Source organism: Crinia signifera, chromosome 9, assembly GCF_055691185.1.
Source record: "Crinia signifera chromosome 9, ASM5569118v1, whole genome shotgun sequence".
Classification (NCBI taxonomy): domain Eukaryota; kingdom Metazoa; phylum Chordata; class Amphibia; order Anura; family Myobatrachidae; genus Crinia; species Crinia signifera.
Window position 1 is genome coordinate 163,932,360 of NC_139225.1, and position 12,758 is coordinate 163,945,117.

The following is a 12,758-nucleotide window of genomic DNA, read 5'->3' on the forward strand; positions in this document are numbered from 1 at the left end:
GATTCGTAGAAAAAAGGTGTATTCGTAGGGAGAAATACACCTTTTTTTTACGAATTTGTATTTTCGGGATTTACAATCCCAAAAATACAACAATTCGTAGTCCTAAAGATGGAACATTCGTATTTGTATTTACAAATACGAATGTCTACACCATCGATAGAATACGACAGAAATCACCATTCAAAAGAATGGTGGTTTCTGATTTACTAAGCAGCCGTATGGATAATACGGCTGCTTAGTGGTGTAAAACACCCACGCAAATACGACAGGAAAATAGAACACCATTTTCATGTCGTATTTGCGTTTTTGCCTGCACGGATCAGTCAGATCCGTGCAGGCTTCGGTGTAAAAAAATAGAAAAATTAAATAAATAAAAAAAAAAAACGGCGTGGGGTCCCCCCCACAGCCGAAACCAGCACCAGGCTGACAGAGGCTGGAGCCGGTAATTAAAAATCAGGGAACCCGACAAATAGGGTTTCCCCGATTTTTAACAACCAGCCCCAGGCTCCTGCTCTGGGGCTGGTTCCCAAAATACGGGGGACAAAATGACTAGGGGTCCCCCGTATTTTAAGAACCAGCCCTAGGCAAAACCAGCCAGCAGGGTAATGCCACAGCCGGGGGGAGACTTTTTATGCAAGTCCCCCCGGCCAAAGCATTAACCCTACCGACCAGTCAGCCTGGCCAGGGGCCCTGGGGGAGTGGGGACCCCCCCAATAAAGGGGTCCCCCCCCTCCAGGACTTACCTGACCAGGCTGAAGCCTGGTGCTGTCCTCGATGCCCCTGGGCGGTGGGCATCGAGCTGATGGTTTGGTGTAAAAAATAGAATAAAAACCATTGTCTTTTACTGGTGAACTATGAGTCCCAGCAAGCCTCCCCCGCAAGCTGGGACTTGGAGAACCACAAGTCCCAGCCTGCGGGGCATTAAAGGGCCCGCTGGGTCTTGTAGTTCCACAGTAAAAGAAAGAGTTAAATAAACACACTGACACACGTGAAAAATAAAAGTTTAATACATAAATAACACATACATACTGATACTTACCTTTCTTGATCCCGTAGGTAGCCCTGGTCCTGATGTCCTGTGTCGTCCATGTCGGCTGTTTGCGTCGTCCTCCAGGTCCATGTCGACGGTCCGTGTCGTCCTCCAGGTCCATGGCGGTGTCCGGGTCCGAAGAAATCCATGTTGGAGCTGTGGAAGGAAATCCTACTCACCTGTTCCTGCGCTGAAGAAGTCTTCTCTTGATCCGACGTAGTCCAGGTAATCTTCACAGCTGTCGCCGGTCCCCGCTGTCTGCGCTGTCTCTGCATCGCGCTGAGGAGAGATGCTGAAGTTTCATATTCGGCGCCTCTCCTCAGACTGAATTCTATTGGCCGCCTAGCAGGCCAATCAGGAGCCGAGAAAGTCGGCTCCTGATTGGCCTGCTAGGCGGCCAATAGAATTCAGTCTGAGGAGAGGCGCCGAATATGAAACTTCAGCATCTCTCCTCAGCGCGATGCAGAGACAGCGCAGACAGCGGGGACCGGCGACAGCAGGAAGATTACCTGGACTACGTCGGATCAAGAGAAGACTTCTTCAGCGCAGGAACAGGTGAGTAGGATTTCCTTCCACAGCTCCAACATGGATTTCTTCGGACCCGGACACCGCCATGGACCTGGAGGACGACACGGACCGTCGACATGGACCTGGAGGACGACGCAAACAGCCGACATGGACGACACAGGACATCAGGACCAGGGCTACCTACGGGATCAAGAAAGGTAAGTATCAGTATGTATGTGTTATTTATGTATTAAACTTTTATTTTTCACGTGTGTCAGTGTGTTTATTTAACTCTTTCTTTTACTGTGGAACTACAAGACCCAGCGGGCCCTTTAATGCCCCGCAGGCTGGGACTTGTGGTTCTCCAAGTCCCAGCTTGCGGGGGAGGCTTGCTGGGACTCATAGTTCACCAGTAAAAGACAATGGTTTTTATTCTATTTTTTACACCAAACCATCAGCTCGATGCCCACCGCCCAGGGGCATCGAGGACAGCACCAGGCTTCAGCCTGGTCAGGTAAGTCCTGGAGGGGGGGGACCCCTTTATTGGGGGGGTCCCCACTCCCCCAGGGCCCCTGGCCAGGCTGACTGGTCGGTAGGGTTAATGCTTTGGCCGGGGGGACTTGCATAAAAAGTCTCCCCCCGGCTGTGGCATTACCCTGCTGGCTGGTTTTGCCTGGGGCTGGTTCTTAAAATACGGGGGACCCCTAGTCATTTTGTCCCCCGTATTTTGGGAACCAGCCCCAGAGCAGGAGCCTGGGGCTGGTTGTTAAAAATCGGGGAAACCCTATTTGTCGGGTTCCCTGATTTTTAATTACCGGCTCCAGCCTCTGTCAGCCTGGTGCTGGTTTCGGCTGTGGGGGGGACCCCACGCCGTTTTTTTTTTAATTTATTTATTTTTCTATTTTTTTTTTACACATTGCAGCCTGCACGGATCTGACTGATCCGTGCAGACTGCTAGAAATAATTCGTATTAGCGGCCGTATATACGGCCGCTAATACGAATCATTACACCATCGGAGGGTTACAAAGCAGTCGTATCTGACTGCTTTGTTAAGGTGCCCATACACGTTACAATTATTGTATACAATATTGTATACAATATCGCATCTCATCCGATCTCAGTTTTGCGATGACATCAGATGAGATGAGATCTAGTACAAAAAGTATGTGCAGCACGTACTTTTTGTACTAGATCTCATCTAATTTGATGTCATCGCAAAACCGAGATCGGATGAGATGCGATATTGTATACAATATTGTATACAATAATTGTAACGTGTATGGGCACCTTAACTGATCCTCCGGAACACGACTTTGCATACGACTTAAACAGTCGTATGCAGTCGTAGGGAAAATACCAATACGAAAAACTAGGTTTTTCATATTGGTAAATTTCCCCCAAAGCGTCTTGTATTTACCAACACCCAGATTCTTCGAAGAACCAAATTATTGTCATTACCTTCAACAAATATCCAAAGAAACCGCCAATTCCGGCTGCTGAAACCTCACACTAATGTTTTTCTCCATAAATAAAATTCCTGAACCCAATGTTTACAGACCTAAGCCCAACGCTTTCACTGGAAGTGCGCTGCATTTGTATTAATGGAATCCCCCCGGGGCTGTGTTATAATTGAAATTCATAGAGCGGCAAATTGTAAGAAGTTTTGGATGCAGCGTTTTAAGTTCCCGTCTGCAAAGTATAATCGGAGATTTAATGAAGTGTCTTTGGTGTAATGTAGGGCAGACTACAGCGGGGGGCTCATATTGCCGGGTACAAATAAAACGTTTGGGGGACAAGGTCATTGGGTATTTATAATCACCAAACATTGATTCGAAAATATTCCAATCATTATTGTATTTCCTACATGGAGAGCGGTGTACCACGTACAGGATGGGCGTACGGAGCAGGGTGGTGGCACACGTGTCCAAGAGATTGTGTCATCTTAAATGGTACATTTACTGAAGCTTCTAAAAGTGAAAAGAGGTGCTGTTGCCCACAGCAACCAGAGACTGTCTATCATTTTCTAATTGACCACTATAATCTGATTGGTTGCTAGGTAAAATAGACACAGGGACTGGCTGCCCATTGGCCAGGTTATGTAGGTCATTAGGAAATGAAAGGAAGAGAAATGGGTAATGTGCAGCAATAACTGTAACATATTCAGCGAGTGCAAATGCAGACCCCAGACAGTCAGCCCCCCTCCCGCATAGGTAGTCTCTACCCCAGGCAGTCAGCCCCCCTCCCGCATAGGTAGTCTCTACCCCAGGCAGTCAGCCCCCCTCCCGCATAGGTAGTCTCTACCCCAGGCAGTCAGCCCCCCTCCCGCATAGGTAGTCTCTACCCCAGGCAGTCAGCCCCCCTCCCGCATAGGTAGTCTCTACCCCAGGCAGTCAGCCCCCCACCCGCATAGGTAGTCTCTACCCCAGGCAGTCAGCCCCCCTCCCTCCATAATAGGTAGTCTCTATCCCAGGCAGTCAGCCCCCCTCCCTCACAGGTAGTCTCTACCCCAGGCAGTCAGCCACCCCTCCATCATAGGTAGTCTCTACCCCAGGAAGTCCGCCCCCTTCCATCACAGGTAGTCTCTACCCCAGACAGTCAGCCCCCCCCCCTCCGTAATAGGTAGTCTCTACCCCAGACAGTCAGCCCCCCTCCCTCATAGGTAGTTTCTACCCCAGGCAGTCAGCCACCCTCCCTCATAGGTAGTCTCTACCCCAGGCAGTCAGCCCCCCCTCCATCATAGGTAGCCTCTACCCCAGGAAGTCCGCCCCCTCCCTCATAGGTAGTCTCTACCCCAGGAAGTCCGCCCCCTCCCTCATAGGTAGTCTCTACCCCAGGAAGTCCGCCCCCCTCCATCACAGGTAGTCTCTACCCCAGGCAGTCAGCCCCCCTACCGCATAGGTAGTCTCTACCCCAGGCAGTCAGCCCCCCTCCCGCATAGGTAGTCTCTACCCCAGGCAGTCAGCCCCCCCTCCCTCATAGGAAGTCTCTACCCCAGGCAGTCCACCCCCCTCCCTCATAGGTAGTCTCTACCCCAGGCAGTCAGCCCCCCTCCCGCATAGGTAGTCTCTACCCCAGGCAGTCAGCCCCCCTCCCGCATAGGTAGTCTCTACCCCAGGCAGTCAGCCCCCCTCCCGCATAGGAAGTCTCTACCCCAGGCAGTCAGCCCCCACTCCCTCATAGGAAGTCTCTACCCCAGGCAGTCACCCCCACCCCCCCCCCTCTGTAATAGGTAGTCTCTACCCCAGGAAGTCCGCCCCCTTACTCATAGGTAGTCTCTACCCCAGGAAGTCCGCCCCCTCCCTTATAGGTAGTCTCTACCCCAGGAAGTCCGCCCCCCTCCATCACAGGTAGTCTCTACCCCAGGCAGTCAGCCCCCCTCCCGCATAGGTAGTCTCTACCCCAGGCAGTCAGCCCCCCTCCCTCATAGGAAGTCTCTACCCCAGGCAGTCAGCCCCCCCCCCTCCGTAATAGGTAGTCTCTACCCCAGGCAGTCAGCCCCCCCTCCCTCATAGGAAGTCTCTACCCCAGGCAGTCAGCCCCCCCTCCCTCATAGAAAGTCTCTACCCCAGGCAGTCCGCCCCCCTCCTGCATAGGTAGTCTCTACCCCAGGCAGTCAGCCCCCCTCCCGCATAGGTAGTCTCTACCCCAGGCAGTCAGCCCCCCCCCCCCCCCCCTCATAGGAAGTCTCGGTACTTGTTTCCTAGCACGGCCACAATGATCATGATCGTGGGCATCGTAAGGGAAAATCGGGGGCATCGCGGCAATCGCATGCACTAAAAAATCGGGTGCGATGCCCGCGATTTCCCCATAGGGAACAATGTTAAATGCCTCAATTTAGCCGCGATGCCCCCGATTTCCCATAGGAAACAATGGTAAATGGCCCAGAAACCCCCCAAAACACCCCTGAACAGTGAAATGTCCCCCCAAAAGTTTTTTACGCCACCCCACGATCAACGCGAACCCGAAGCGCGGCGAGCGCAGCGAGCCTGCGAGGGGCGGCGGTACGCGTCCTCCGACCTTTTCATACCCCCACTATCCACGTCGGCGTGGAGTTGAGAATAGAATAGTGTGGCGAGCGCAGCGAGCCACCGAGCCCGAAGCGTGGCGAGCGCAGCGAGCCCCGCGAGGGGTCGCGGATACCTGTGAAGCCCGCGAAGGGACGCGTTTACCTGTGAAGGTATCCACGTACGCTCGCCACGCTTCAGGCTCGGTGGCTCGCTGCGCTCGCCACACTATTCTATTCTCAACTCCACGCCGACGTGGATAGTGGGGGTATGAAAAGGTCGGAGGACGCGTACCGCCGCCCCTCGCGGGCTCGCTGCGCTCGCCACGCTTCGGGTTCGCGTTGATCGTGGGGTGGCGTAAAATACTTTTGGGGGGAAATTTCACTGTTCAGGGGTGTTTTGGGGGGTTTCTGGGCCATTTACCATTGGTCCCTATGATGATTTGGTGAAATTGAGTAATTTAACATTGTTCCCTATGGGAAATCGGGGGCATCGCGGGTACATTGAGCCATTTAACATTGTTTCCTATGGGGAAATCGTGGGCATCGCGTCTGCACCATTTAAGCCTTTTTTAGCCGCATACGACGCGACCGACACGATTTTCACTGTTTTCAATGCATTTCAATGGGAAAATCGGGGGCATACCACTGAAAATGACACACGATGCCCGCGATTGTGGCCGTGCTAGGAAACAAGTACCGAAGTCTCTACCCCAGGCAGTCACCCCCACCCCCCCTCCGTAATAGGTAGTCTCTACCCCAGGAAGTCCGCCCCCTTACTCATAGGTAGTCTCTACCCCAGGAAGTCCGCCCCCCTCCATCACAGGTAGTCTCTACCCCAGGCAGTCAGCCCCCCTCCCCTCCATCATTATTTGTTCTAGGAACCCGAGGAGGTAGTTGCTATAACAACAATAAAAAACAAAAAATGAAAGTGAAAATAAATAAATAAATCATCAAGTGATCGATCCCCTGCGGTGCAGCCATAGGCCAGTTCCTAGGGCGCTGTGTGCTAGATTCAGCAGTAACCCCTTTCCCATAGATGTCTGATATAATCAATATATATATATATATATATATATATCTGCATTTTATATTATTATATACATATATCAGTAGAGGACTGACTTGTGCAGAAGCTGCTGTTGCCTGTAATGTGCGGAATGGCCATATATAAATCCAGACACCACTTGGACAAGGACCTATATAACAAATGCCTATCTCCGGTATATACAGATGGATATATAAAGGTGTCTGTATATACTCACGTTTTCCGTGGTCCCAGTGATGACATGCAGACCGTCATATGTGGATTTGATGTACATACCCTGAAACAGAGACATTTCCGTAGGTCAGTGGGTGCACCATACAGATACAGTAACATACAGGAGGGCTATAATGGGATGATACTGTTCCATACTGACTCTGTGGTGCCCTGCAGCAGACGCACCCCCTACCCTGTGCCACCCCTGATACTGGAGTGCGGTCTCCTTACCATGAATGTTATAATGATATGGATATATATATACAGTATATATATATATATATATATACGTCCAGACGGCGGCACTCACCAAATAACTTCTCACAGAGGCAGTATGTTGTTTATCAACGTTTTGAACCTTTTAATGACGGTTCTTCATCAGGATACAAATACACAATGCATACAAAACAATATTTATACACACCCCAATCCCCCCTACACCAATCACCAACCTTTGATGGCCCCTCGGGGTTTAAATGAATTTAAAGGATTGCATTGCTTCCTTTAAGTATTCTTCCTATCAGACGTATTGATCGGTCTAATTCAATTAATGAACCTTGAGCTGAAAATTTTGTTGCATTATGCCAATACGCGTATTATGAAATAATGTTTCTGATGCTTCCATAGTTTCAGTGCCGTCTTTTATTTTGTTTCATTTTATTTTGTTTTATTGTACAGTATGCTTTTCTATGTTGTCATTTATATTATTTTTTCTTGTATATTGAAATTAGTGTTTTTTTCACTTTTTTATATTTTCTGTATTTATCAGTACAACGTGCCTATATATGGTGGAGTCATATTCCTGTATACAGCGTCGCCATGGTAACATGGGCGTACTGCGGTTGAACTGGGGGCTGGCTGTGAAGGGACGTGATGACGCTATATTGAGCTGATCGCGTCCTCGCGGCGGCCGCAGGTAGACGCGAAGTACAGCATCCATGGTAACCACTGGCGTCGCTTGTATGGTTGCCTTGGCAACATGGATTGTTTCTAGCGTCATGACGCCGGACCGGCGCAGACGTGATGATGCACAATTTGTGCGCGGGTCACGCTGGTGTCCGTGGACGGCTGAATGGTGCCAATATCAAAGGTTGGTGATTGGTGTAGGGGGGATTGGGGTGTGTATAAATATTGTTTTGTATGCATTGTGTATTTGTATCCTGATGAAGAACCGTCATTAAAAGGTTCGAAACGTTGATAAACAACATACTGCCTCTGTGAGAAGTTATTTGGTGAGTGCCGCCATCTGGACGTATCTACTAAACCCTTTGAAGGTATTGGATGGCACCCTCTCCTTCTGTGAGCTGTTGAGGAAGTGCTGCTCAATCTGGAACTATATATATATATATATATATATATATATATATATATATTACTACAATAAGACGTCATCCTCATGTATTGCGATACGGTATCTTATGTGACGCGATACGTCAGCTCCTGCCTTTATGGGGTTTACCACCCTCCCTCTGTAATCAGGATAACACGCGCTGCCGTTACTGAGGAGGACGGGGAACAAGTGAGATGAGAGGAAAAGAATTATCCTGCGTGGTTTCATAGCTTCCACCTGAATGTTTATTGGAGATGTTTCTGCCACATTTGTGCAGAACGCTGGAAAATGTCTCTGATTTCATCATATTCTACAGGTTCCTAGCAAAGGGCCAAAACCATTTACATGTCGTCCAATGCAAGTGAGAGACCAGCAGAGTCCCTGACCACGTCGCTGTAACATGCCCTGGGGCTGCGAGGATGCGGACGCACATACAGCGCAACAAATATCATCTTTGTGTTGTTTTTACATTTCCACATAAGTGGAACTAAGGGGCTGATTCAGATTCTGCTCACTAGGCTGCGTATTCTAGACATCCCCTCGCTTAGATACGAGGGGATATGTACGAGAACACACACCCTGGCATGCGGCTGAAGGGGAGAGAGAACATTCGATAGCCACCGACCATCAAATGATTTTTATAAAAAGTAATTCTAAACCGGCTTTTATTCCTGCCGCTGATCACCGAAAATTGGGCTAGCTCTGATGTCATGTGATGTCAGCTGATCATTGGGCTACAGTAGCTCTGACATCATGTGATGTCAGCTGATCATTGGGCTAGCTCTGACGTCATGTGATGTCAGCTGATCATTGGGCTACAGTAGCTCTGACTTCATGTGATGTCAGCTGATCATTGGGCTAGCTCTGACGTCATGTGATGTCAGCTGATCATTGGGCTACAGTAGCTCTGACGTCATGTGATGTCAGCTGATCATTGGGTTAGCTCTGACGTCATGTGATGTCAGCTGATCATTGGGCTAGGTCTGACGTCATGTGATGTCAGCTGATCATTGGGATACAGTAGCTCTGACGTCATGTGATGTCAGCTGATCATTGGGCTAGCTCTGACGTCATGTGATGTCAGGTGATCATTGGGATACAGTAGCTCTGACTTCATGTGATGTCAGCTGATCATTGGGCTACAGTAGCTCTGACGTCATGTGATGTCAGCTGATCATTGGGATACAGTAGCTCTGACTTCATGTGATGTCAGCTGATCATTGGGCTAGCTCTGACGTCATGTGATGTCAGCTGATCATTGGGCTAGCTCTGACGTCATGTGATGTCAGCTGATCATTGGGATACAGTAGCTCTGACGTCATGTGATGTCAGCTGATCATTGGGCTAGCTCGGACGTCATGTGATGTCAGCTGATCATTGGGATACAGTAGCTCTGACGTCATGTGATGTCAGCTGATCATTGGGCTAGCTCGGACGTCATGTGATGTCAGGTGATCATTGGGATACAGTAGCTCTGACTTCATGTGATGTCAGCTGATCATTGGGCTACAGTAGCTCTGACGTCATGTGATGTCAGCTGATCATTGGGATACAGTAGCTCTGACTTCATGTGATGTCAGCTGATCATTGGGCTAGCTCTGACGTCATGTGATGTCAGCTGATCATTGGGCTAGCTCTGACGTCATGTGATGTCAGCTGATCATTGGGATACAGTAGCTCTGACGTCATGTGATGTCAGCTGATCATTGGGCTAGCTCTGACGTCATGTGATGTCAGCTGATCATTGGGATACAGTAGCTCTGATGTCATGTGATGTCAGCTGATCGCCCCCCGTCATCTGTGTTCTCATAAAATGCTGGGCGTTCCCCCAATGCTGCCCCCTGTCCTCCCCTCTCCTTTCCTTGAAAACACCACAGCAGTCTGCACATGCGAATACTCTATACACGCATGTGCAAACGCGTCGTCATGGAATAGTGAAGGTGGAATACAGTACATTGGGGTCTGTAGGCCTGATTCAGGGTGAGTTGCAGTATAGAACCCCTCTCGCACAGAGTATAAGGCACCTACAGTATCTCAGGACCATGTTGTCTCTGCAGATACCTGACACCAGAGTTCTATAGTCAATATCTGGTTACGGTATCTCTAGGACCATGTAACCTGACACCAGAGTTCTATAGTCAGTATCTGGTTACGGTATCTCTAGGACCATGTTACCTGACACCAGAGTTCTATAGTCAGTATCTGGTTACGGTATCTCTAGGACCATGTTACCTGACACCAGAGTTCTATAGTCAGTATCTGGTTACTGTATCTCTAGGACCATGTAACCTGACACCAGAGTTCTATAGTCAGTATCTGGTTACGGTATCTCTAGGACCATGTTACCTGACACCAGAGTTCTATAGTCAGTATCTGGTTACGGTATCTCTAGGACCATGTTACCTGACACCAGAGTTCTATCGTCAGTATCTGGTTACGGTATCTCTAGGACCATGTTACCTGACACCAGAGTTCTATAGTCAGTATCTGGTTACTGTATCTCTAGGACCATGGGCCTTATTCTGGTTGGTGCGGCCGGGCCGTACGCGTACGTTCCGGGGTTTTTCATGATCTGCTCATGCGTACATTCACTAATGCGCAGGCGCGAACACTCCACAACGCTTACGGACGGGTCTCTCCGTGCGAAAAAACCTGTAGGCGAGAGTACGGGCATTGGGGGCGGCATAGGGGCGTGTTGAGGGGAGCGGCCGAAATAATGAGGGAAAATGGGCGTAAATATGGGCGTACACGGGGGTGTGCACCAAAAATGAGCGGTGCTACTACCGCACGATCGCCTAAAGCACCGTTCGTTTCGGACACAAAACAGGCGGCCGCCAACCGCCACCTCAGACCACCCCTACAGATACCGCATGCCAGCGTGCGCCTGGGTTTGCTAATTTACGCTGATTACTACTCAAACACATACACCTGAATGTAATAAGCAATGCTGCAGTCTATTAAGTCCAAACCATGATTTCACTACCTGCAAGCCACACATGCAGCACGCAAACACATTGGAAGCTTATCTTTCTATACTTCTCTACATTTAAAGGTTTGTTTAATTTAAGGTAAGAATCTTTTTAAGACCTGCTTATATATGCTATGGTAGGTATTTGTTAAACAGTTATACACATTCACTACGTGCTTTCATAGACTTTACACAGTAGCACACTCAATCTACACAAGTCGACATGTGTCAACGTGTTCACTCTAATACAAACATAGGTTTTGTATTTATGATACAATAACATAAACCACATCTAACACCTACAAAGGATGTTTCAGCAATGTTTTAAGCCCATGACCACTATTTTGCACATTAATTAATTCAATCAATTAATTAATTTTCATAATTATAGTTGAAAGGCAAGATTTGCAGGGCCATATATATGAAGGGTATGCCAGCGTACACGGACGTACGCTCACTCTCACGAGCGGTGACATAAGCTGAGTTTTCTATTGAAAACAATAGGGACCCGTCCGTGCAAGCTGGCGTACGCTCAGATTTCCGCAAGAAGTCGGTGGGAAGACGGACGAGAGACGTCCGTAAACGGTGGTGTACGCTCAATTGTACGCCAGTTGTCGGAGTGTAAGGGCTGGTCCGTCCGTGTACGTTGGCGTACGCTCAATTGTACGCCACTCCCCTTCGACGTTGTTTCTGGCCGTACGTATGCGGCTGATTTGTGGGTGGACTTAACCCCAACGGCCGCGTACGGATAGCGTACGTTAATAGCGAACGTACGCACGTTTGGCCGCTACGATCAGAATAACCTCCCATGTTACCTGACACCAGAGTTCTATAGTCAGTATCTGGTTACGGTATCTCTAGGACCATGTTACCTGACACCAGAGTTCCATCGTCAGTATCTGGTTACGGTATCTCTAGGACCATGTTACCTGACACCAGAGTTCCATCGTCAGTATCTGGTTACGGTATCTCTAGGACCATGTTACCTGACACCAGAGTTGTATCATCAGTATCTGGTTACTGTATCTCTAGGACCATGTTACCTGACACCAGAGTTCTATCGTCAGTATCTGGTTACGGTATCTCTAGGACCATGTTACCTGACACCAGAGTTCTATAGTCAGTATCTGGTTACTGTATCTCTAGGACCATGTTACCTGACACCAGAGTTCCATCGTCAGTATCTGGTTACTGTATCTCTAGGACCATGTTACCTGACACCAGAGTTCTATCGTCAGTATCTGGTTACGGTATCTCTAGGACCATGTTACCTGACACCAGAGTTCTATAGTCAGTATCTGGTTACTGTATCTCTAGGACCATGTTACCTGACACCAGAGTTCCATCGTCAGTATCTGGTTACTGTATCTCTAGGACCATGTTACCTGACACCAGAGTTCTATCGTCAGTATCTGGTTACGGTATCTCTAGGACGATGTTACCTGACACCAGAGTTCTATCGTCAGTATCTGGTTACTGTATCTCTAGGACCATGTTACCTGACACCAGAGTTCTATAGTCAGTATCTGGTTACTGTATCTCTAGGACCATGTTACCTGACACCAGAGTTCTATAGTCAGTATCTGGTTACTGTATCTCTAGGACCATGTTACCTGACACCAGAGTTCTATAGTCAGTATCTGGTTACGGTGTCTCTA

At 48.8% G+C, this 12,758-nt stretch overlaps 1 protein-coding gene across 2 annotated transcripts in view; it reads right to left on the minus strand.

Annotated features, from left to right (window-relative positions):
• Window positions 1-12,758, minus strand: part of LOC146036386 (connector enhancer of kinase suppressor of ras 2-like) — a 410,449-nt gene that overhangs the window by 135,923 nt on the left and 261,768 nt on the right. For both annotated transcript variants that reach the window (XM_083160369.1, XM_083160368.1), the window contains exon 7: window positions 6,807-6,866. In XM_083160369.1, the coding sequence (XP_083016495.1) occupies window positions 6,807-6,866 (60 nt within the window). The remainder of the gene's footprint in view (window positions 1-6,806; window positions 6,867-12,758) is intronic.